At 39.9% G+C, this 22,635-nt stretch overlaps 1 protein-coding gene across 3 annotated transcripts in view; it reads left to right on the top strand.

Annotated features, from left to right (window-relative positions):
- Nucleotides 1-22,635, top strand: part of HTR7 (5-hydroxytryptamine receptor 7) — a 121,291-nt gene that overhangs the window by 71,511 nt on the left and 27,145 nt on the right. Inside the window, exon 2 of one of the 3 annotated variants that reach the window (XR_011564233.1) lies at nt 14,529-15,539. Coding sequence is in view for 2 of the 3 variants with exons in the window: in XM_019953224.2 (XP_019808783.2) it covers nt 14,529-15,291 (763 nt within the window). In the remaining variant the exon portion in view is untranslated. Of the gene's footprint in view, nt 1-14,528; nt 16,833-22,635 lie in introns of those variants that run through there. The other 2 variants (XM_070780469.1, XM_019953224.2) reach the window with 2 other exon arrangements.

Raw genomic sequence — 22,635 nt, 5'->3', positions numbered from 1 at the left:
AGACCTTTATTAATTTCAGACCTTTAAGACCTTTATTAATTTCAGAGCTAGTAGTTCCTAAAAGATTGTATGAAGAGTATGAGGAAAAATATGAAAACTGTCAATAAACTGGATTTATATAAACTCTATGTTAAAATTTTAGACAATGTTAGTTGTGCCCTACTGTGAGAGTGGACATTATTAGAACTCTAACACTCTATCATATGCCATTTCCCTCAGCTCCCGGTTCTTGTGATTTATATTATTTTTACCTTGTAAAATTTACAGTCTGTTTTTCTAATATAATTCCCGCGGTGTTCGTTTCTACATTTAAACAGGCTCAGTGATACCCATGGTTTAGAATCATGGTTCTAAATTCTCTAATTTGATTCATTTTTTGATTGGATGAATTTTGGTTTTCCTCCCCAAAAGGGAACTATTTCCACCCCACGCCCCCCACCATTGTTTTCATGTTTGAGAAAGTATCCTTGTTGATTTCGTAACCTTTAATAGCAGGTATATTATTGTACATTCATATCTTTCTGGATATCTTTGAATGTGTCCTGTTACGGGATGGTGCTGTTGAGAATCAGCTCGATTATTTTCCCCTTGCATATTTTTCAGTTTCTTTTTTCACTTCAGATGCCTGCATACATCTTCCTATGTTTCGAAGTTTAGTGACTTTACTTGGATAGGTCTTCTTGATAATAATTGTCATTTCTTCCAACTATTTTATGTGTCGCTTAGATCATAACATTCAGCTCTTGCATTAAGGAAAATATCCTGTATCTTTGTATACTTTGTACATATTGCATCTCTGTTTACATTTTGTTGTTCACATTTGTTGTGTTCTTTTCTTTGGGAGCATAAGTAATCTTTATGTTATATTCGCTTTGTATGTTAGTTATCGTCTCTTTAATTGCTTGAATAAAAATTTCCCCCTGTGTTTTATTATTATTATTACCTCAAGCCTTTATTTCATGCCATTGATTAGGTTTTCAAGCCTGCCTTTTCTATTCCCAGTTGCTTCTAATTTATCTATTAGATCTACAGTGGTGGCTTTTTTTTAAAAATATAAATATTTATTTTAATTGGAGGCTAATTACTTTACAATATTATATTAGTTTTGCCATACATCACCATGAATCCGCCACGGGTGTACACGTGTTCCCCATCTATCCTACTCTATCCCCAGTTGCTTCTAATTAACCTATTGGATCTACAGGGGTGGTGTTTTGACCTCAGTTTATTTCCTTACCTTATGGTCCCTTTTTGTGCTGTGTTCTGTTTTAAAATCTCATCTTTGAGCCTCTGCTTTAGTGATAACATATACTTGTTAAGGTCTTTCACAGTGAAAAGTATTTGTAGGAAAACGGCTTATATTCTGAGAGTTGTGTTTTCTTTTTGAACTTTGATTTTCAACAGTCTTGGGCCTATTCAGTTGCTTCTTCCACTGGGGTTATTTTTGTCACATGTTTATATAGTTTCTGTAGTGTTTTTTTTTTTTTTCCCCATCTTGCTCATTCATGGGTTACTTAAAACTTAATGTTTCTTCTGACACAATGTGGTTGAACTCTTCTTGATATTTGTTCCTATTTGATTTCAGTTAATTTTATCCTTTAGGCCACCATTTACTGTATCGACTTCTCTGTAGCCTGAAAAAGGTGTAGAGTTGGGGGAAGCGAAGGGAGTGGACCTCGCTGCAGTCACGTGTGGCCTTTAATAGAGGACTGTTCTTTATTCTGACTTCTCATCCATGTCCGGGACCTGAGCACTTTCCAGTTAGCTAAGGGTTACCCCTTCCAAACCTTGGTGTGTTCCAGTTCATCCCAGTGTCCTAAAAGAGAGCAAATTATGGTGCCCCTCTAATCTTTGCTGAAATTGTGTACAATTGGTACATGATAGTTTTTCATCACTTTTTCTTTTAACACTAGTTTCTTATCACCCCAATTTGCTTGTCTCCGAAGAGGAGGGTACTAGTCAGAATTTTGGGCTTTCCTGGTAGCTCAACTGGTAAAGAATCCACCTGCAATGCAAGGAGACTCCAGTTTGATTCCTAGGTCAGGAAGATCCTCTAGAGAAGGGATGGGCTACCCACTCCAATATTCTTGGGTTTCCCTGATGGCTCAGATGGTAAAGAATCTGCCTGCAGTACAGGAGACCTGGGTTCGATTCCTGGGTTGGGAAGATCCCCTGGACGAGGGCAAGGAAACCTACACCAACAGTCTTGCTTGGAGAATCCCCATGAACAGAGGAGCCTGGCAGGCTACGGTGCATGGGGTCGCAAAGAGTTGGACATGACTAAGTACAGCACAGTTAGAGTTTTGGGCTTCTCAGATGGCACTAGTGGTAAAGAACCCACCTGCCAATGCAGGAGACATAGAGACACTGGTTTGATCCCTGGGTTGGGAAGATCCCCTGGAGGAGGGCACAGCAACCCACTCCAGTACTCTTGCCTGAAGAATCCTGTGGACAGAGGAGTCTGGTGGGCTGCAGTCCTTGGGGTCACAGAGAGTTGGATACAACTGAAGCAACTTAGCATGCAGTATGCACAGACATAATTTTAAGGATTTTATTCACTTACCTTCTTTCTTCAGTACTGCTTCTTGGTGTGAGGTGCGATTAGAAGCCCCTTAAGACAGCATATTAAAAAGCAGAGACATTACTTTGTCAACAAAGGTTCGTCTAGTCAAGGCTATGGTTTTTCCAGTGGTCATGTATGGATGTGAGAGTTGGACTAGAAAGAAAGCTGAGCTCTGAAGCATTGATGCTTTTGAACTGTGGTGTTGGAGAAGACTCTTGAGAGTCCCTTGGACTGCAAGGAGATCCAGCCAATCCATCCTAAAGGAGATCAGTCCTGAATGTTCATTGGAAGGACTGATGTTGAAGCTGAAACTCCAATACTTTGGCCACCTGATGCAAAGAGCTGACTCACTGGAAAAGACCTTGCTGCTGGGAAATATTGAGGGCGGGAGGAGAAGGGGACGACAGAGGATGAGATGGTTGGATGGCATCACCAACTCAATGGACATGAGTTCAGGTAAACTCCAGGAGTTGGTAATGGATAGGGAGGCCTGGCGTGCTGCAGTTCACGGGGTTGCAAAGAGTCGGACACGACTGAGTGACTGAACTGAACTGAATTGAGTACAGTCACATAACTCTCTCTCTATATATTTTTTTCCTTCCTGTAATCTTCATACTTCTTGGCTAAGGTTTTATGCCATCCTTTCCTTTATTGTTGTTAGTAAATTTGGGCTCCCTCTTTGCCTTGCCATTTCTATTTCTCTGAGTGGGAAAATTGTTTGGTGGGAAAATTCAGAGTCTATTATATAATATATAATAGATAAACTGTGGAAAATTCTGAAAGAGATGGGAATACCAGACCACCTGACCTGCCTCTTGAGAAACCTGTATGCAGGTCAGGGAGCAACAGTTAGAATTGGACATGGTTCCAAATAGGAAAAGGAGTACATCAAGGCTGTATATTGTCACCCTGCTTATTTAACTTCTATGCAGAGTACATCATGAGAAACGCTGGGCTGGAAGAAGCACAAGCTGGTATCAAGCTTGCGGGGAGAAATATCAATAACCGCAGATATGCAGATGATGCCACCCTTATGGCAGAAAGTGAAGAGGAACTAAAAAGCCTCTTGATGAAAGTGAAAGTGGAGAGTGAAAAAGTTGGCTTAAATCCCAACATTCAGAAAACTAAGATCATGGCATCTGGTCCCATCACTTCATGGGAAATAGATGGGGAAACAGTGGAAACAGTGTCAGACTTTATTTTTTGGGGGGCTCCAAAATCACTGCAGATGGAGACTGCAGCCATGAAATTAAGACACTTACTCCTTGGAAGGAAAGTTATGACCAACCTAGACAGCATATTCCAAAGCAGAGACATTACTTTGCCAACAAAGGTCCGTCTAGTCAAGGCTATGGTTTTTCCTGTGGTCATGTATGGATGTGAGAGTCGGACTGTGAAGAAAGCTGAGCGCTGAAGAATTGATGCTTTTGAACTGTGGTGTTGAAGACTCTTGAGAGTCCCCTGGACTGCAACGAGATCCAACCAGTCCAGTCCTGGGATTTCTTTGGAAGGAATGATGCTAAAGCTGAAACTCCAGTACTTTGGCCACCTCATGTGAAGAGCTGACTCATTGGAAAAGGCCCTGATGCTGGGAGGGATTGGGGACAGAAGGAGAAGGGGACAACAGAGGATGAGATAGCTGGATGGCATAATCGACTGGATGGACATGAGTTTGAGTGAACTTCGGGAGTTGGTGATGGACCGGGGGGCCTGGCGTGCTGCGATTCATGGGGTCGCAAAGAGTCAGACACGACTGAGCAACTGAACTGAACTGATTATATAATAAAGTTCAGATACAATTGTAGTGATTAGCAGCAGGCATAATGTAAGGATCACTATTGATCTCCCGTATTGTTCATTTTCATGACTTTCTGTAATTGTTTAAAAATTTCCTTTGATAGTTTTTAGTAGATGACATAGAGAGTTTTACATAACAGATGGCTAAATAAATGAGTTGACAATAAGATAATTTATATGTTTGCACTGAATGACAGAAAAATTCAGTAGAAAAGCACTGCCTTATGATAGACTACAGACAAAATTAGTCTCACTGGAAGGCTTGTCTCAACTTGAGTAGGTAGGAAATAGGTCTTTGTTGAACTCCTGTGGTAGTATATTTTCTGTATCTTTAGCTTCTGTTATGACGAAGTATTTGTGTAGGCAGAGTTCTAAGATGGTCCCAGTGTGCATGCCCTGTTTATTCCTTCCCCTTGAATGTTAGGGGCCTGATCTAATCAGGTGAACCCTTTTCAAAGTGGGTCTAAAGATCAAACAGGTTGAGACCTGCAGCCAGTGCTGTCCTGCTATGCTTGAAGGTGGCAACCTCTGTGAGTTCTACAGCTACTGGGAAATGAATTCTACCAACAGCCACATGTGTTTGAAAGAGTACTCTGAGCTGCATATGACACCTCAGCCCCAGGTAACATCTTGACTTCAGCCTGATGAAACCATGAGTAAACAACCCAGTTGAACTGTGTCCAGACTTTTGACGTACAGAACTGTGAGAACTGCAGAATTGGTGTTAAATTACTGAATTGTGGTAATTAATTATGTAGCAACAATATATGAATATTTTAAAAGTACTTTTAAGTGATTTGCTTTAATTGTCTGATTCTCTCCTTAAAGGGAAACTTGTATCTTGTTTTATAATTTACTTTTTCAAAGAAGAAAAAGCTTTTGTTACGGTTTCCAAATTTTTTGAATTTTGTCGCTTTTTTGTCCCTGCTTGTCCGCTCACTTTTTTCTTCAATGCTAAGGTCAGAATGGGGAATTTAGATTGTTTACTGGTTTTAACTATAATTACAGCTTGGACACACTGATGAAAATGGTTTAAAAGTATAGTAGAACCCCGTTTTAAAGATAGTTTTATCCTTCTTGATCATGGTATATGATCCTTTTAATGTATTGTTGGATCTGGTTTGCTAGTATTTTTTTAAAAAATGTTTATTGATTTTTGGCTGTGCTGAGTTTTCTTGGCAGTGCGTGTGCTCTTCACGGACTTTCTCTAGCTGTGATGAGTGGGGGCTACTCTCTAGCTGTGGTGCACGGTCTTCTCATTGCAGCGGCTTCTCTTGTTGGGAACTGTGGGCTCTAGGGCTGTCTGGCTCAGTAGTTATGGCACATGGGCTTAGTTGCCCCAAAACATGTAGGATCTTGGGGCTTCCCTGGTGGCTCAGTGGTAACTGCCTGCCAATGCAAGAGATGTGGATTCAGTCACTGGATCAGCAAGACCTCTGAAGAAGTAAATGGCACCAGTGTTCTTGGTGGTGCCAAAAAAAAAAAACAAAAAACACTCCAATATTCTTGCCTGGGAAATCCCATGGACAGAGAAGCCTGGCAGGCTGTAGTCCATTGGGTTGCAAAAGAGTCAGACACAATTTAGTGGCTAAGCAACTGCAACAACATGTGGGATCTTAGTTCCTGGACCAGGGATGGAACCTGTGTCCCCTGCGTTGGCAGATGGATTCTTCACCACCAGGAAGTATCTAGTTTGCTAGTGTTTTGTTGAGGAATTTTGTCCCCATGTTTGTAAGTGATATTGGCCTGTAATTTTCTTTTTCTGTGATGTCTTTATCTGGTTTTGGTATCAGGGTGATAAAATAGATAACTTGGACCTACCATATAGCATGGGGAACTCTACTCAATATTCTGTAATGACCCATATGGGAAAAGAATGTAAAAAAGAGTGGCTAAAAATGAACGGATCTATGCACACATACAGATAAAATATACTACCAAGCTACAGTCATCAAGATATTATGGTACTGGCGCAAAAACAGAAATATAGACCAATGGAATAAGAGAGAGAGCCCAGAAATAAACCCATGTACCCATGGATACCCTATTTTTGACAAAGGAGGCAAGAATATACAGTGGGGCAAAGATAGCCTCTTCAATAAGTGGTGCTGGGAAAAATGAACAGCTACATGTAAAAGAATGAAGTTAGAACACTTCCTAACACCATACACAAAGATAAACTCAAAATGGATTAAAGACCTAAATGTAAGGCCAGAAATTATAAAATTCGTAGAGGAAAACACAGGCAGAACATTTGATGACATGAATCAAAGCAAGATCCTCTCTGACCCACCTCCTAGAGTTATGGAAATAAAAGCAAAAATAAATAAGTGGGACCTAATTAAACTTAAAAGCTCTTGCAAAGGAAAGCAAAGGAAACTATAGACAAGGTGAAAAGACAACCTTCAGAGTGGGAGAAAGTAATAGCAAATGAAACAACTGACAAAAGATTAATTTCCAAAATATACAAGTAACTCATACAAATCAATACCAGAGAAACAAACAACCCAATCAAAAAGTGGGGAAAAGACCTAAACAGACACTTCTGCAAAGAAGACATCCAGATGGCTAACAAACACATGAAAAGATGCTCAACATCGCTCATTATTAGGGAAATGCAAATCAAAACTACAATGAGATATCACTTCACACAGGTCAGAATGGCCATCATCAAAAAGTCTGCAGACAATAAATGCTGGAGAGGATGTGGAGAAAAGGAAACCCTCTTGCACTGCTGGTAGGAATGTAAAGAAACAGAACATCTCCAGAGCATGTCCTCTCCCCTCAAGGCAGTGACACTTCTGGCTCCTGTCACCGTAGATTCGTCTTGGCTATTTTTGAACCTTGTGTTCTCTTTCGAGTTTGGCTTCTTTAGTTCAGTTACGTTTGTGAGAATCATCCATGTTGATACAGCAGTTGGTTCATTCTTGTTGTTTTATAGAATTCACTGTGTAAATGTACCACAGTTTATGTACCCCTTCTCCTGTTGTAGAACTGTACTTTTTTATTCATGCAGAATGGGTTGGTTTTATTTGGGCTTATTACCATTACTACTGCTTTGAACATTCTTATATGCATATTTTGATGCGTGTTCATTGTATACTTAGAAGAATGCTGGTCATAGAGAAAGAAATGTATATATATATATATATATATATGTATATATATATATATACATATATTTATTTCAGCTTTAGAAGATGTTAAGAAATGGTTTCCCGAAGTAACTACATCTGTTTACATTCCCACCAGCAATGCATGACAATCAGAGTTGTTCTTTATCTTCACAAAACACTTGGCATCATAATTTATTATTCTTATTGTCATCATCATCATTATTTTTAATTCTAACTGTTCTGATACATGCTGGTGTATCTCAGTGTGCTTGTACTTTGCATTTCCCTCACGACTCATAATATTTAACACCTTTCCATATGTTTATTGGAGGTCAGTAATTTGCAAACTTCTGGAGAAGGGAATGGCAATCCACTCCAGTATTCTTGCCCGGAAAATTCCATGGACAGAGGAGCCTGGCAGGCTATATAGTTCATGGAGTTGCAAAAGAGTCGGACATGACTGAGCAACTAACACAATTTTCAAACCTTGGGACATGCTTCATTATTGGGTCTTGAAATCAATTTAGTACATTAAGACCAGATATAAAAAATCTGAAGTTGGATAGCATACAGTAGAAGAGAGTGATTTGCAAGTTGTAATGGTAAGTATGGTTTAGTAAAACTTTTGTTTGAATTTCATATATGTAAATATATGCATCTGTATCTATATACCTTCATAGATGTACATACATGTGCATGCATCAGTTTTAAATTTGCATAAATAAATATTGGGTTGGCCCAAAAGTTCTTTCATGTTTTTTCAAAAATCTTAAGAAAAAAATTCAAATGAACTTTTTGGCCAACTCAGTATATATATTTGTACTGAGTGATGGTGGAAAATGTATTTCTTATTGTAAAAAAATAGTTATTTTTAATTCATGTCAGAAAGATTTTACAAAACTCTGCTGTGTATTACACATTAAAAAAAATCTACAACTTTATCAAGACATAAAAACCATGCTTATCTTATTTTCATTTAGCACAGTTCTGAAAGATAGAACTAATGGCTGAGACACTGGAAATGTGATTCATGATGGTTTTGTTAGACCTGACTGGAAGCACACAATTAAGATGAGATATATAAAGTAACAATAAAGCCCTTCATACCGTACATGTAAAGTCTTTGTGACTGAATGAGGGACAATGACTCTAAAAGTACATGGGATAAAGAACTAGAAATATCAGTCCCAAATAAAGTGCCCAGGGTCTCCAGACCTTGAAAGGGAGTCTTTGGGTGGTAGCCTGGGAGTCTGTGTTTCAACAGCTTCTTGGTGATTCTGATAATCTGATAATTTGGGGAACCACTGATGTAGGCTGGAGATTGCCATGAATTTCACTTACTGTAAGGAAGGAGGTCTCACAGAAGAGGTCTTCTAAATGTACAGACCTTTTTAAAGCCTAACATTCCAAAAAAAAAAAAACCAATGTATTTCAGAGTAATTCTACCCAGTTTCCTTACCCCATAAATGATTATTCTATATTAACAAAACTCAGGAGAAGCCATTTAATTAAAGAGCCATTATCTATAATTTCTATACAGTTTGAATGGAAGATAGGCAGCAGAGTTAATTTGCATTCTAATCCCTCTCCATGTATATAATAATTCTCTAATCCTCTTTTTCTCTAAACCCCATTTTAACGGAATCCCTAATGTGAATTGCATACATTTCTCAATTATATAATACTTTGCTGCCTTTGTCTTTGAGATTTACTGTACTTTCACATTTGTATGCATTTAAAAATAAAATTCTGAAGGCTTTATAAGCACCCCGCTTTCTAATTAACAGTGAGCAGAAAATGTTAGTTTGACAAATGTTAGCCACGCATATAAGGGAATATTTAGAATCAATCTAGGCTGCCCCCCCCGCCCCCGCCACCGATGGTAAGATTTGTATTATACAAGATTGTGGAGGATCAGTTTATAATTTGGACAAACACTTTCCTGAATACCAGTATTACTTTATATAGTAATTATAGGATTTCAGATGCCAGTAAGTTCTGTGTTCTTTGTATGAACTTACGAATGTAATAAAACACTTTTGAAAGCGAATCAAATGAAACTATCTAAGATTTAATTGTCAGACTTTTAAACCAGATTATCTCTGCTGCCAAAATCACTTATGTGACTTAGGAATCACAGATTCCTCTTAGATCTTTTATTTTGTTCTTAGAATTAAAATGACTTAAAAAAAATTATGTAAAGTTAAAACTTAAGCATAAAAAACAAAGAGAAAAAATTTTTAAATCTCCAAAACTCAGTTAAAATTCTTGTTACTATCTTGGTAGATATTTTTCTAGACATCTCAGTACATACACATGCACACACACTCATGAAAACACCTAGATTTATATAAACAGGTTAATACAACATATGATATTCTACTACTTGTCTTTTAGAGCTAGTCATCATTTCCTATCCACTTCTTGTTGGGCTTTTTAATATCAATAAATAGATATGTATCTCATCATTTTTAATGGTAACATGATATATATACCTACACATTTTGTGTGTCTGTACCTACACACAAAAAAATATCTATCGATAGATGTTTAGATTGCATCTTTTTCCTCCTCTCTTTCTTATATGTTTAGTGAATATCCTTGCACAGTAACCATTTTGCACCTGTACAATTATATTTGTAAGTCAGATTCCTAGAAGTCTTGATTGAGGAGCTAAAAGACAAATGCTGATGTATATTAATTACCAAACTGCCCTCCCCAACTTTTATCTCAGTTGAAACTCCCACTGGCAAAAAGATAGCACATTTGTTTTTTACATTTTCCCAATATTGGGTTTTGTGTTTCTTAAAAGTTGACAAGTGATTCCAAATTCTAACATTATTTTAAAATTTGCATATCTTTAATTATTAATGAAGTCATACATATTTCCGAGTGCTTATAGAATATTATTTCTTTTGTGTTTTATTGCTTCACTATTTTTATCGGGATGGTTGTATTTTTCTTACTGACCTGTAAGAGATCTGTGAATATTGATATATTGTTCTTTGGACTGCAAGTCTCTCATTTGACTTTTAATTCTGTGCATAGTGATTTTTGAATTAAATGAAATGTTTCTTATTTATTTGTATTTTCATGTCAAATTTTTGTCAAAAATTTATCAATAGTTTCAAGCTTATATATCATTTTATAATATCAAGCTTTTGTATCCAAAGGTTAATAATGACCTCTGGCAGGATTGCAGAAATATCTGTATTTCCTTGTAGCAGTCTTAGGGTTTAATTTTTTTACATGATAATCTTTCATCCATCTGGGATTTATTTTTGAATAAGAAGAAAGATAATTCAGATTTATTTTTTACCTCAATTGCTAGCCAGTTGTCAGACTTCATGAATATCTAATCTTATACTCTGATTTAAAATTACTTACTTTCTGATATTAAATTCTCTTATACTTTTGAATATACTTCTGGGATCTATCTTGTTCTATTGGTCTATTTATTTCTGGATAGTTATTATTCAGTTTTTATGTCTGTGGATTTATGCTATTTTTTATAAATATGCCTTCATTTTTCATTGTTTTTGGATTTTGTCTACTTTTGTATATTTACTTGATGAACTTGAATCATTTGGTCAAGCTAACGAAAGAATTGCTAGGATTTTCAACTAGACTTCTATGATATTTTTACATTAATTGAAAGTGGCACTTTTATAGTACTGGATTTTTTTATAATTTTTTTTCTTATGGATTCAGGGATTCTCTTAGGTCTATCAGTAGCATTTAATGTTTTCTTTTATATAGGCCCTGATCATTTAAAAAGATTTATATAGATATTTTAATTTTTTGATTGTTGTGAATGAAATTATTTTCTTCCATGAAATTATCTGTTAATCCTTTTTTAGAAAGCTATTGACTTTTTATTTATTTTATTTCCAGACACTTTAATGAGCACTCATATTTTTTCCTAATCATCTTTTGGTTGGTTTTAGCTTTCAGAAGTCTTAGATGGTACCCAGGAGACTAAAGAAGAAAATATAATTCCCTTATTGTAGAACATTACTTGAGGTGATTATAGAATAGAGCCTAAAATAGGCAAGTTTATGGAATATAATTTGTATATCCAGGAAGGACTGAGTCCTCATCACTGAAATATAATATAAGTCAGACTAAATATATTAGAATGAGTAAGTATGCTGTTATTATAAGATTATTTAATATTCTGATGTGTCCTTTGATACTCAATTAATTAACCTCTCAGGATTAATCTTTGTGGATTTCATTTTACTTAACGTAAGAGAGAAGCTAAATTTAATTAAGCCTTAAGGTATAAGTTCCTTTTTAAGTAATGAAAATGTGAAGGATGGAAGGGAAAACTGAACCGACTTCCTCAAGAATTAGAGTTCACCAGGTTGTGAGTTCCAGGCTTGCTAATTTTTTATATGACCCCACAAATACAGTATAATTTCTCATCTTGTCATGAGTAATCCTCCTTCCTCCTTCCAGCACTTACTGCTCCAACTACCCACCATCCCAACCCCCAGTAAGATGGTCTGACAGTGCCATCTGGTGGCCATGTAAGAAACTGTATGAACTAATCTCTCTCATTGGACCTGCAGCCTGGGTTGATACAATAATCCTGGAAGCCAGTTCCAGGCTTGGTTGGCATTTTATGCCTGTGGCTACAGTCAGAGGGAGATGATCAAAGTCCAAGTCCTAGCAAAGGCTGCCTAGGGAATCTTGGAAAGAGCCCAGGCTCCATCCACAGGAGTTGGTAGAGGGCAAAAACTAGGTCCAAAAAGAGAGGTCTGCAAGAGAGTTTTAGCAGGAAAAACTTGGAGAGAGCCCCTGAACCAAAGCAAAGACAGAGAGAGGTTTTATTTTTTAGTGGAACCTCTGCATTCAGCCATAGGGCACAGATGAGCTTGATTTTAAGCTTCTCGTCAGTTCTAACATCTTGCTTCAGGGGTTTCCTTATGTACCTTCCCTGCCCGCCCCCCACCCCGCCCCGCCCCATAGCTTAAAACTCAGATAATTTCAGACATTTCCACATAAGGCCAAAGCTGCTGCTGCTGCTAAGTCGCTTCAGTCGTGTCCAACTCTGTGCGACCCCATAGACGGCAACCCACCAAGCTCCCCCATCCCTGGGATTCTCCAGGCAAGAACACTGGAGTGGGTTGCCATTTCCTTCTCCAATGCATGAAAGTGAAAAGTGAAAGGGAATTTGCTCAGTCGTGTCCGACTCTCAGTGACCCCGTGGACTGCAGCCCACCAGGCTCCTCCGTCCATGGGATTTTCCAGGCAAGAGTACTGGAGCGGGTTGCCAGTGCCTTCTCCAGGCCAAAGCTACTTCACACTAACCTTCTCTTGATCTTCCTCCTTTCCTCCTCCTTTCTCTTTTCCCTCCCTTTTCAGCTCTCACTGTTGAGTTCTCAGGAAAACCCCTTTCCTTCTCATCCTTAATTCTATCTGGGAGGCAAAACACAATCCTAGTTACAGCTGAAAACCCTAGAGATTGTGCTCATGGGCTAGCTTTATTGTGGACAAAGGAAGGCAGGAGTGAGGATGAAGAACTGGTCCCATTGACACCTGCATGCTTGGGGGGAGGGGTCAGGGGTCACTTTACCATGACCACAAGCTCAGTAGTCCCGTTCACCCCTGCAGGATTTCTCCATGTGCCTGCATTCAAGGTTTGTGTCTCTTTCATTGGTTTCATATTTCCAGCGTTTAAAATGGCACCTGGCATATAGAAGGAACTCTGTTGATATTTGTTAAAGGGATGAATGAATGAATATTGTCACTGAATAAGCAAATCTGGCTGCTGCTGCTTTTTTTTTTTGTTACTATAGTTCAATTTTACGTTATTGCAAGTGTTGCATTGATGCTAATTTTCATTATGAAAGTGACTTTTGTGAGATAATTCAAGCATAATGTGTGAGGGTATTTCTAGCACAAAAACGATTATTTTTTAAACTCCAACCCGTCAAGTGACAGACTTTCAAGAAATAACATGTTGGTAAGTTGGTCATTCTCTGTACCTTTCCTTTTGATGTTTCAAGAATATGTCATATATATATATATATATATATATATATATATATATATATGAAAAAACCAACAGAATGGCCAGGCTTTACCTATCTTGGCTTATCAAGTGCTCTTTGAATCCCTTCTCAAATAGAAGCTAAGACCATTAAATATAGAGAAGAAAACAGGTTTGGAAAGCTGAAAGCTACCAAGCATTTGGCAGAACATCTTGCTGACTATGTTTTCCCTGTTTGCTTAGTCTCTCTTGCATTATAAATCCTTGATAATAGACACACAGAAATATTTATTCTCTGTATAGAACTAAGCACAGAGGAAATGTTGGGTTTGTCTCATATTTTTCAGAATTACGCTTTTCCTTGTGATCCTCCTTAGAACTGGAAAGACAAGGCAGGCTGTTTTTATTTTCTAATGATTGCTCCTAGGACATTACTCTTGTGTGAGAATTTTTCTGGGGATAAAAAAAAAATGATCACTTGCTACTTTCCATTCCCAAACCCTAGGATTTCCTAAATATCTCACAGATCTCTGTGATCTTAGAGAAGTGCTTTCATTTCAGTGCAAAGGGGAAGTGAAAATGAATTCAGAGCTGGTCTGAATTCAGACAGTGGAGATCAGTGGGTGAATAATCTCTGAGTGTGGTAGACCTTGGCTAGCCTGTGAGAGTGTATCGCAACATCCCACCAGGCTTGACATTTTGTTCCTGACTGATTTCAGTGGCAGCAGTCATGGGGCGAAGGCAGATGTTGAGTCTTTGGTCCTTGACCACACAGACTGTGAGAGGCTGCAAGGTGTAAAAAGAGCATGGCCCAGCATTACAGGCAGAGGGCTCAGGCTGAGTGCTGGCAGTGCCTTTGGCTGGCTGTGTGACCTGGAATAAAATACACAGCCTCTCAGAGCCTTAGTTTACCTTTCTGTGAAATGGGAAGACAGATGCCTGCCTAGAAGGGACTGTAAGGAAGGGAGCTCCTGGGTTCATAGCCTAGTGGTGCTCCCCAGTCGATCAGCTGTGATCACGGCAGTCATGTGTTCTCTTCCCACTTCTCTCCCAGGTACCTTGGTATCACGAGGCCGCTGACGTACCCTGTGAGGCAGAACGGGAAGTGCATGGCCAAGATGATCCTCTCCGTCTGGCTTCTGTCCGCCTCCATCACTCTACCGCCGCTCTTTGGCTGGGCTCAGAACGTCAACGATGGCAAGGTGTGCTTGATCAGCCAGGACTTCGGCTACACGATTTACTCCACCGCGGTGGCGTTTTATATCCCCATGTCCGTCATGCTTTTCATGTACTACCAGATTTACAAAGCCGCCAGGAAGAGCGCCACCAAGCACAAGTTCCCTGGCTTCCCCCGGCCGGAGGAGCCCGACAGCGTCATCTCCCTCAATGGCATGGTGAAGCTCCAGAAGGAGGTCGAGGAGTGTGCAAACCTTTCGAGACTTCTCAAACACGAAAGGAAAAACATCTCCATCTTTAAGAGGGAGCAGAAAGCAGCCACCACGCTGGGCATCATCGTCGGGGCCTTCACCATGTGCTGGCTGCCGTTTTTCCTCCTCTCGACCGCCAGGCCCTTCATCTGCGGCATCGCCTGCAGCTGCATCCCGCTGTGGGTGGAGAGGACATGTCTGTGGCTGGGCTATGCAAACTCTCTCATTAACCCCTTTATATATGCCTTCTTCAACCGGGACCTGAGGACCACCTACCGCAGCCTGCTCCAATGCCAGTACCGGAATATCAACCGGAAACTCTCGGCCGCAGGCATGCATGAGGCCCTGAAGCTCGCTGAGAGGCCCGAGAGACCTGAGCTTGTGCTGTAAGGTCATTTATCACTGTTCCCTTCTATCCCCCCAACCCTTTCATGGACCTCCTTTCTGAAGCACATGGCAGAAAGCTTCCAGAACCAGTAGCAAGCTTATTTTCTCCCAAGTGTATCAGATTTGAGTCCAGAATACTGTAGTCTTCCACCCCATAGAGTTCCAAAAGCCAAAGATAGGTATTCAGTTGGATTGGAAGAAGAGACTGATTTGCTGATGAATTGCAATTGATGCCATGGCTGACAAGGAAGGTGATGTTTTTCCTCCTTTCTCTGAAAATAACATTCACCTTAGGTCCTTATAGCTCTAATTCTTGTAACAATATCATTTTAGTTGCTATTACTCTTACATCTGGTAAAGAGAAAAGAAGTAGTCTGAGGCAGTAGGGAGTGGTTAGTGTCGGGAAATGCCAGGGTGGGGCAAAGTCTTGATAGATAGAGTTTTCAGAAAGTGCGACCCAGCTTTAGGAGTTGGGAACTGATAGAGAGTTGTTGAGTTTGTCTAGGAAGCAATTAGTGACTTTTCAAGAAGCAATTACAATAGGATGTTGGAATCTGGAAAAGGACCACAAAGAGCCAATGGTGGTAAGGAAATATAACACACACGTGGATTAATTTGGTATTGTAAAGAAGGAAGGAGACAGCATAGCAAAGTCATCAGGTCCAATGAAGATCTTGTTTTAAATTTGAGGTAGAGGAGACATTTTCATATTTGAAAACTGAGGGGAAATAAAGTAGATTGAAGAAATAGAAGGTGCTGGTTAGAGAATAGATCAGTGTTGAATGTGAGACAAGAGGTGTCCCTCTTCACTGAACCTTGTTCTTTGGAATTGGCCAGAGAACCCTGGACCACTGTAGCTGAGAAGGACCCTCCCCGTCATTGTGGCCAGTCCCTTCCTTTGACAGAAGACATAACTGGGTCGTGGCGAGTGAGCTATCATGCAGTGATTAGTGGTACCTCTGGGTCTAGATCCCACATCATGTGAATCTTACCTCCAGATGCTGTCCATATACTAGACTGCTTTTATGTGTAATCGAGGTGGCCAAGGAGACCTCTGTGCTCTCAGCTATCTCAGGGGAATAGGGTCCCAAAGTACCCTCATGGGTTATGGTAGACTCCAGAGCTTCCAACTAGGATACACACCAGACGACTCTGAAAACCTCAAGGAACTCAGCTTGTTCTCTAACTCATCACCAGGATGAAGGAGGCAGAAACATCTCCCTAATATGGATAAGGGAAACCAGAGATCATCATTTCCTGTCCTAGGAACTCAAAGTTGTAAGACTACAGATATGCTAATTCTTGAGCTGTGAAATAGCTTCACAGGTATTTATTTTTACTTCTATTCTATACCCTGTTTTGTATATAAGAACTTGTTCATAATAAAAAATTAGATTTTCTTTTTTGAAAGAATACAAGGACTTCCCTGATGGTCCAGTGGTTAAGACTCTGAACTTCCGTTGGAGGGGACACAGGTTTGATTCCTGGTTGGGGAAATTCCCCATGTTGCATCAAAAAATAAATAAAATTTCATTATAAAAGAATACAGTCTTTTGGTTTCAGAATATATGCAATGAGCGACCTATATTCCCAAGGATCTTTCCAGGTTTATAAGATTCTTACTGAATCAACCTCTAGTGCTTATCCACCAGGACCAGGTTCTAAATTCCTTCAGGGAAAGAGCCACGTCTTAGCCAAATTTCTGTTTGTAGAATCTTGTGCCTGACACGTAATAGATAATCCAAGTAATAATTTTTAACAATTGTTGAGTACCTACCAGATGCTATCAGGGTGTTTATCATTCTACCTGTAAACTAGTTGCTTCTGGCACCCCCAGTTTTCAGAGGAATAACAGGCTTGGGACATAAACTAGCAGCCTAAGATTACATAGTCCGAGTGGTAGGTATGGTATGAATCAGCCCAACGCATGTGCTCTTAACACTTGGGTAGCACTACTTGTCAGATGACTTCAGTCTATAGTAGCAATGAGCTTGTGGATGTTTTGAGCTAGGGATTTTAACCATTAGTTCACTAAGAAGATGTTTAGAAAAACCCATTGATAGGAGTAAGTTAAGTTTATTAGACTTACTGCAGTTTAAGAGGACACCTCCTTGACGGAGTCTTGGTCATTTCTCTGATGAGGACATAACAAATGTTATTGATAGAGTTTGGGAGCTTGGGCTGGGTAGTGCTAGGGCAGAGAAGTGAGGACTGGGCAGAGTTTATGTGTGATAACTTTGGATTGGTGGGTACAGCTGAGTGAGGACCTTGAAACCACTTTTAATGAGCAAACTGTCAGTCTTGAGGAGTAAGCTAGTTCAGTTGGTGTGCAGTCTTATGTTTTAGAAGCAACTCTTTCCTGTAACAAGTACTGGGTTCTTTTGCCTGGCTCCAGAATTGTTCAGCTCAGGAGCTGGAAAGCGTGTTGGTTTCAGTTCCCAGGAGTAACATGCTGAAAGGTGTGTTTGAAGAAAGTCTCTCTGGCAGCAGTGGGAAGGGCAGATAAAATAAAAAGACTGATGGCAGGGGGTCCAGTTAAGCAGCCAGTGTAGAAACTAGGAAAGAACCGCTGAGGTGCTGAACTAGAAAACACCACTGTGTTAGTTTTCCTTCTACACAGTCAAAGAACTCGGGGATAATTTTATCGATTACTTTAGCTAATAATCCACACATAATTCAAAAAAATGCTAATTTTTCAAACATCATACAAATAGGTTTTTCAGTTTAAAATAATAGTTACCCACATTTATTGATGATTCACTCTCAGATATTCTTCTAAGCACTCCATGTGAGTTATGGCATTTAAATTCTTAAAGCCTTCTGGGAGGTTGGTTTCCTTTATCTTCATTCTGTTGGGGAGGTCAAATAATTTTTCAAAGTCTACATGGGGAGCTGCATTTGAGTGCAGGACATCTGTGTTCAAATGTATTTTTAACGTCCATGCTGCTATGACTTTTATAAAAGTATTTAAATCAGCTAACATAACATCAAAAGGTATTTGCCTTTGCATCTTTAGCTAGTGTGGAGTCTTAGGTATTAGTTTTCCTGTTAATCTAAGACAAGGATCAGCAAACTTTCACTTTGAAGGGCCAGATGGTGAATATTTTAAGTTTTTCTAGCCATATGGTCTCCACTGAAAATACTTATTTCTGTCTTTGTAGTGAGCAACAAGTCCTAGACACAAGTAACCAAATGAATATGGTGGTATACAAATAAAACTTTATTTGCAAAAACAGGTGGCAATCTGGGTTTGGCCTACAAGTCATAGTTTGCTCTCCCCTGGTCTCAGAAAATTATTGTGTCCTCATTATATCTCTTTCTGTTTAAATGTTTAATTATTGATTTTATTTAGAATTATGGAATGTTAAAATTATTTGGGATGATGGACCTAAGTATTCATTAACTCTAGGAGATTTCTAATTAGTTGGAATAGCTGCTACTTAAAAAATTCTATGGCAGGCAGTTTTCTTTTCCCTTCCAATGTGGGAGGACTCATTTTTAAATTCTTGTTTATAACTGTGTCAAGCATTGAGGAGGATACAGAAAACATACGATGTCTTTCTTGCCATAGCGCATGTATTTCTATCGTACAGACTATATGTAAACACACACACAAGCTCATTTACTCTTTTTGTGTTGAGAACACAAGGAAAGTTGGAGACAGGAAAAGCTATAAGATTCAAAGGAGAGGAAAATAACTCAGTGATTTCCTTACCTCTGACCAGGAAATACTTCCTAAAGGATATGGGCTCAAGTATGACTATCAGGGTCAAAGCATTTATGTCTACAGGAGACTAGAGATGACATTCCTCATGAAGGGGACATTTCTTATAGAGGTGTCAGTGTGAGACTTTATGCAAGGGACAGGCTGACTGAAACATTGTTGTAGGGGAGATGTAGAGATCATAATGGAAAGATCAAATAAATTAAATTATGAAGGATCTTCCATTCTAGCCCCAGAAATTTTAGGGATTTTTTTGTGTAGGCAAATGGTTCTCAACCAGGGTTAATTTGCACTCCAGGGACATTTGACAATGTCTGAAGATGTTTCTGGTTGTCTCAGATAGGGAAGGGGAAGACCTCCTAGCATCTGGTGGGTAGAGGCTGAGGATGCTGCTAAACATCCTATCTTACTCAGGCAGCCCCCACAGCAAATAATTACCCAGCCCAAAATGTCCATAATGCTAAGGTTCAGAAATCCTCCTGTGGGCAGAAGGAAGCCATTGGCCAAATCTCTGCAAGTAAGGAAAACGGAGTCACCAAAACCATGAGACTGATTTGGTGGTATCATGTGGAATGAATTAGAAGGTAGAGGTTGGAATTGAGGCATCTCTTCATTGGCTTGTTTTCTCCAGAAATATTTGAGAGCCTGTTGTGTACAAGGCATGGCACCAGGCATGGCAGTGATAGAAGGACAAATGAGCGGCAGTCCTTGCCTCTGGAAGCTCACAGAGCCAGTGGGTGGGGTGGCTGTAGACGTGGTGGGAGTGGTGGCTAGTAAATGACTAGTGACCAGAACTCTCCCTATGGTGCATGCTCTGCACAGCCACATTTAAGTAAACACCAGCTGGAGAACCCAAATCAACTCTAACTCTACTCGAGTCTCTGGAATAATGATCTGGCATCCAGTCCATAGCTCACAGCAAATCTTACAAGCCTTTGTTCCCCCTCCCTGTCTTTCTAGCACACGCATTTCTTGGCCAACCTAGAGACTCTGGGCTGCTCCTTCCAATCTCTCCAGCCCTCTTTCCACCACCCCCCCTCCCCTGGCTGCTTAGGTTCTAGTCTCTTTTACTTTTGCCCCAACTCCATCTTCTTGGCTTTCTTTTTTCCTCCTATATAATAGTTTTCCTCCTTTCCTGTATAAACAATCTACTCCATCTTCTTGGCTTTCTTTTTTCCTCCTATATAATAGTTTTCCTCCTTTCCTGTATAAACAATCTACTAGCCTGTGTATTGCTACTTCCAAATATTTCCCCATTTTTTTGATCTGCATAACGAGAGGCTCAGGAGTCTGGCAGGCACTCGGGAGTCTTCCTTGGCTAGGGAGTGAATAGAGGGAAAAGGCTATAAATACTTCACTGGTAATTATAATGTACTACCCTAAATTACGGTCTTTGTCACCTTTTCACAAGTATTCAAATACTGATAATATAAAACCAAATGTGATAATGTGATAGAAGCAGGGACTTTTTTTTTTTTTTTTAATTTGATGACTTTATTTATGGATTTGCTTTGAATTGCCAAAAAGTGAAATGGCTTTTAAGTGTCACATTTGGATGGCTTTTGTTCTTCAACACCATTACTGTGAACAATATTGAACAGCAATTTCTAAAATACTTCCGTGTAAAAAAATTTCATAATATTGTTTTCAAGTAGCTCTGCCTTCCCTTCTCCCTTCTTCCTAGCAAAGAGACTCTTACAGTCCCTAACCATTGCAGTTATAGCAGAGTCATCTTGAGTTCTTGTCCTGAATGCTGAATGGTGAGTACTGAAGCTTAGGAATTCAGAGTGAATCTGCCTTGTCTTTATGGGCAAGGAATCACTTAGGAGTGATTTGAATCACTTAGGAGTGATTATAAAAAAATAAGATGAAATGGGTCCTGTTGAAAATTGGGAAGATACATCACGGCTCTTGAAACCCTGGATGTCTGTGGTAGGATGTTATCTTAAAGACAAAGCCAAACAAAAAGTTGGTTGTTTCATTAATTTTCTTTCCCCTGAGTAGTATTTTCCTCATCATTGACTAGCTGGAATTCAGCTCTTTATTTTTATTAAATCATCAATTAGTACTAATAATAACTTGTTCACTTCCTGCTTTGTACTTGCCTACATTTTAACTTTGCAGCGTCTCTTTAAAGTAAGAAAGGCAGGCAATTGACCTCACTTGCTTCTTTCTAATATTTTTGTTTGTTTTCTTAGTAGACAGTAAATACACACAGCACGAGATAAAATCAAGTAGTATAAACATGTCTACAAGAAAAATAAGCCTCAGGGGGATGTCTTAGGAAGAAAGTATCCATGATGAAGGGAATATCATCATGAAGGAGATGATCTTTGGGGTGGGTCTTGAATAAAGAGTAGGATTAAGGGATGGCAGGGGTGGAGGTGGGTTGGGGGCTACTCCGAGAAGAGGGGACAGTATGGACAGAGGGACTTAGAAGTGGACAGAGACACAGTAAGACCCTTGGCTGTGTCTTTAGTAGGACCTGGAAGCTGGGTAGATTGGGGTCAACTTGGAGGGCATGTGGGCAACGTGGGCAGGGAGAGAAATGAAGGTTTTTGAGCCGGAGTGAGAAAAGATCTACTGGATAAATAGGAGTTCACAGTAGGAGAAGGGAAATGGGTAGGAGACCAACGTAAAAGTGATGAGGCCTGCCCGAGGAAGGTGGGCATTCAGACTACGAAAGAGACCAAGGATGTCTGGACATTTGGAAACTAACAGGTAGGTTGTGAGGAAAGCGGAGCTTCAGAGATGGTGCTGGAGCCTGGTGGCATTCAGTAAAGCTCATGAGCCGCTGTGAGCCTCAGGGGAACTGCAGTCTCCTCTGTGGGGAGGAGGCAGAGGCCCTGGGACAAGAGTAAGTGTGGAGCCCTGGAGGGGACACAGCCTCTTCTCAGTGCCTTTTCCTAGCTACCCAGCAGCCTGGAGCCGGGGGTCAAAGCCGGAGCATGGTGCTTCCCCTCAGGCACCATGGTGGGGGTGAGGAACAAATTGAGTTGATGTCTTATGGAGAAACTGATCCTGTCACCAGGGAGACTCACTCATCAAGTCTTGACAGCCATGTGAGGAGGCACTTTCAATGGGACAGGGAGGCAGAGGCCCCGAACCCTCTTAGACCCAGCTCTCAAGCACGGAGATGTAGTTTGGTAAGTTGAGACGTCCTGTGAAGGTACTGAGTTAGAGGCGTTTATCTAGAGGGATTTGGCTCTGCACTAAGGAGAAAGGGACTTTTCTTCAGCTGTTGGCCAAGACTTCTCCTGACTCACGCCATTTCTGTCAACCTGGGAGGGAGGAAGCTAGGAAGGAGGGGCTTCTCGGCCTCTGCACACAGGGTTTACTGTAATGCATCCTTCTAAGTTTGAAGGGGAGGACACTTCCCATTGCAGTTATCATTATTCTTTTCGGGTACAGCAAGTGCAGTAGTATTTTGAAAGGATTATTGAGAATAGAGCCATTTGGGGCTGTATTATAAAAGGGAACTCCTAAATGGGTTATCTGGAGCTGATTTGCAAATATATTAAGGCCTCTGCAACTTGTAGATGTTACGAAATGTACGACAAAAGTCATAGCACTTTTTCTTCCCCCTTAGATGCTCATATCCCCTTAGAAACCACAAATAATTC

This window comes from Bos indicus, chromosome 26, assembly GCF_029378745.1.
Source record: "Bos indicus isolate NIAB-ARS_2022 breed Sahiwal x Tharparkar chromosome 26, NIAB-ARS_B.indTharparkar_mat_pri_1.0, whole genome shotgun sequence".
NCBI classification, from domain to species: domain Eukaryota; kingdom Metazoa; phylum Chordata; class Mammalia; order Artiodactyla; family Bovidae; genus Bos; species Bos indicus.
This window is presented reverse-complemented; position numbering and strand designations above follow the sequence as displayed.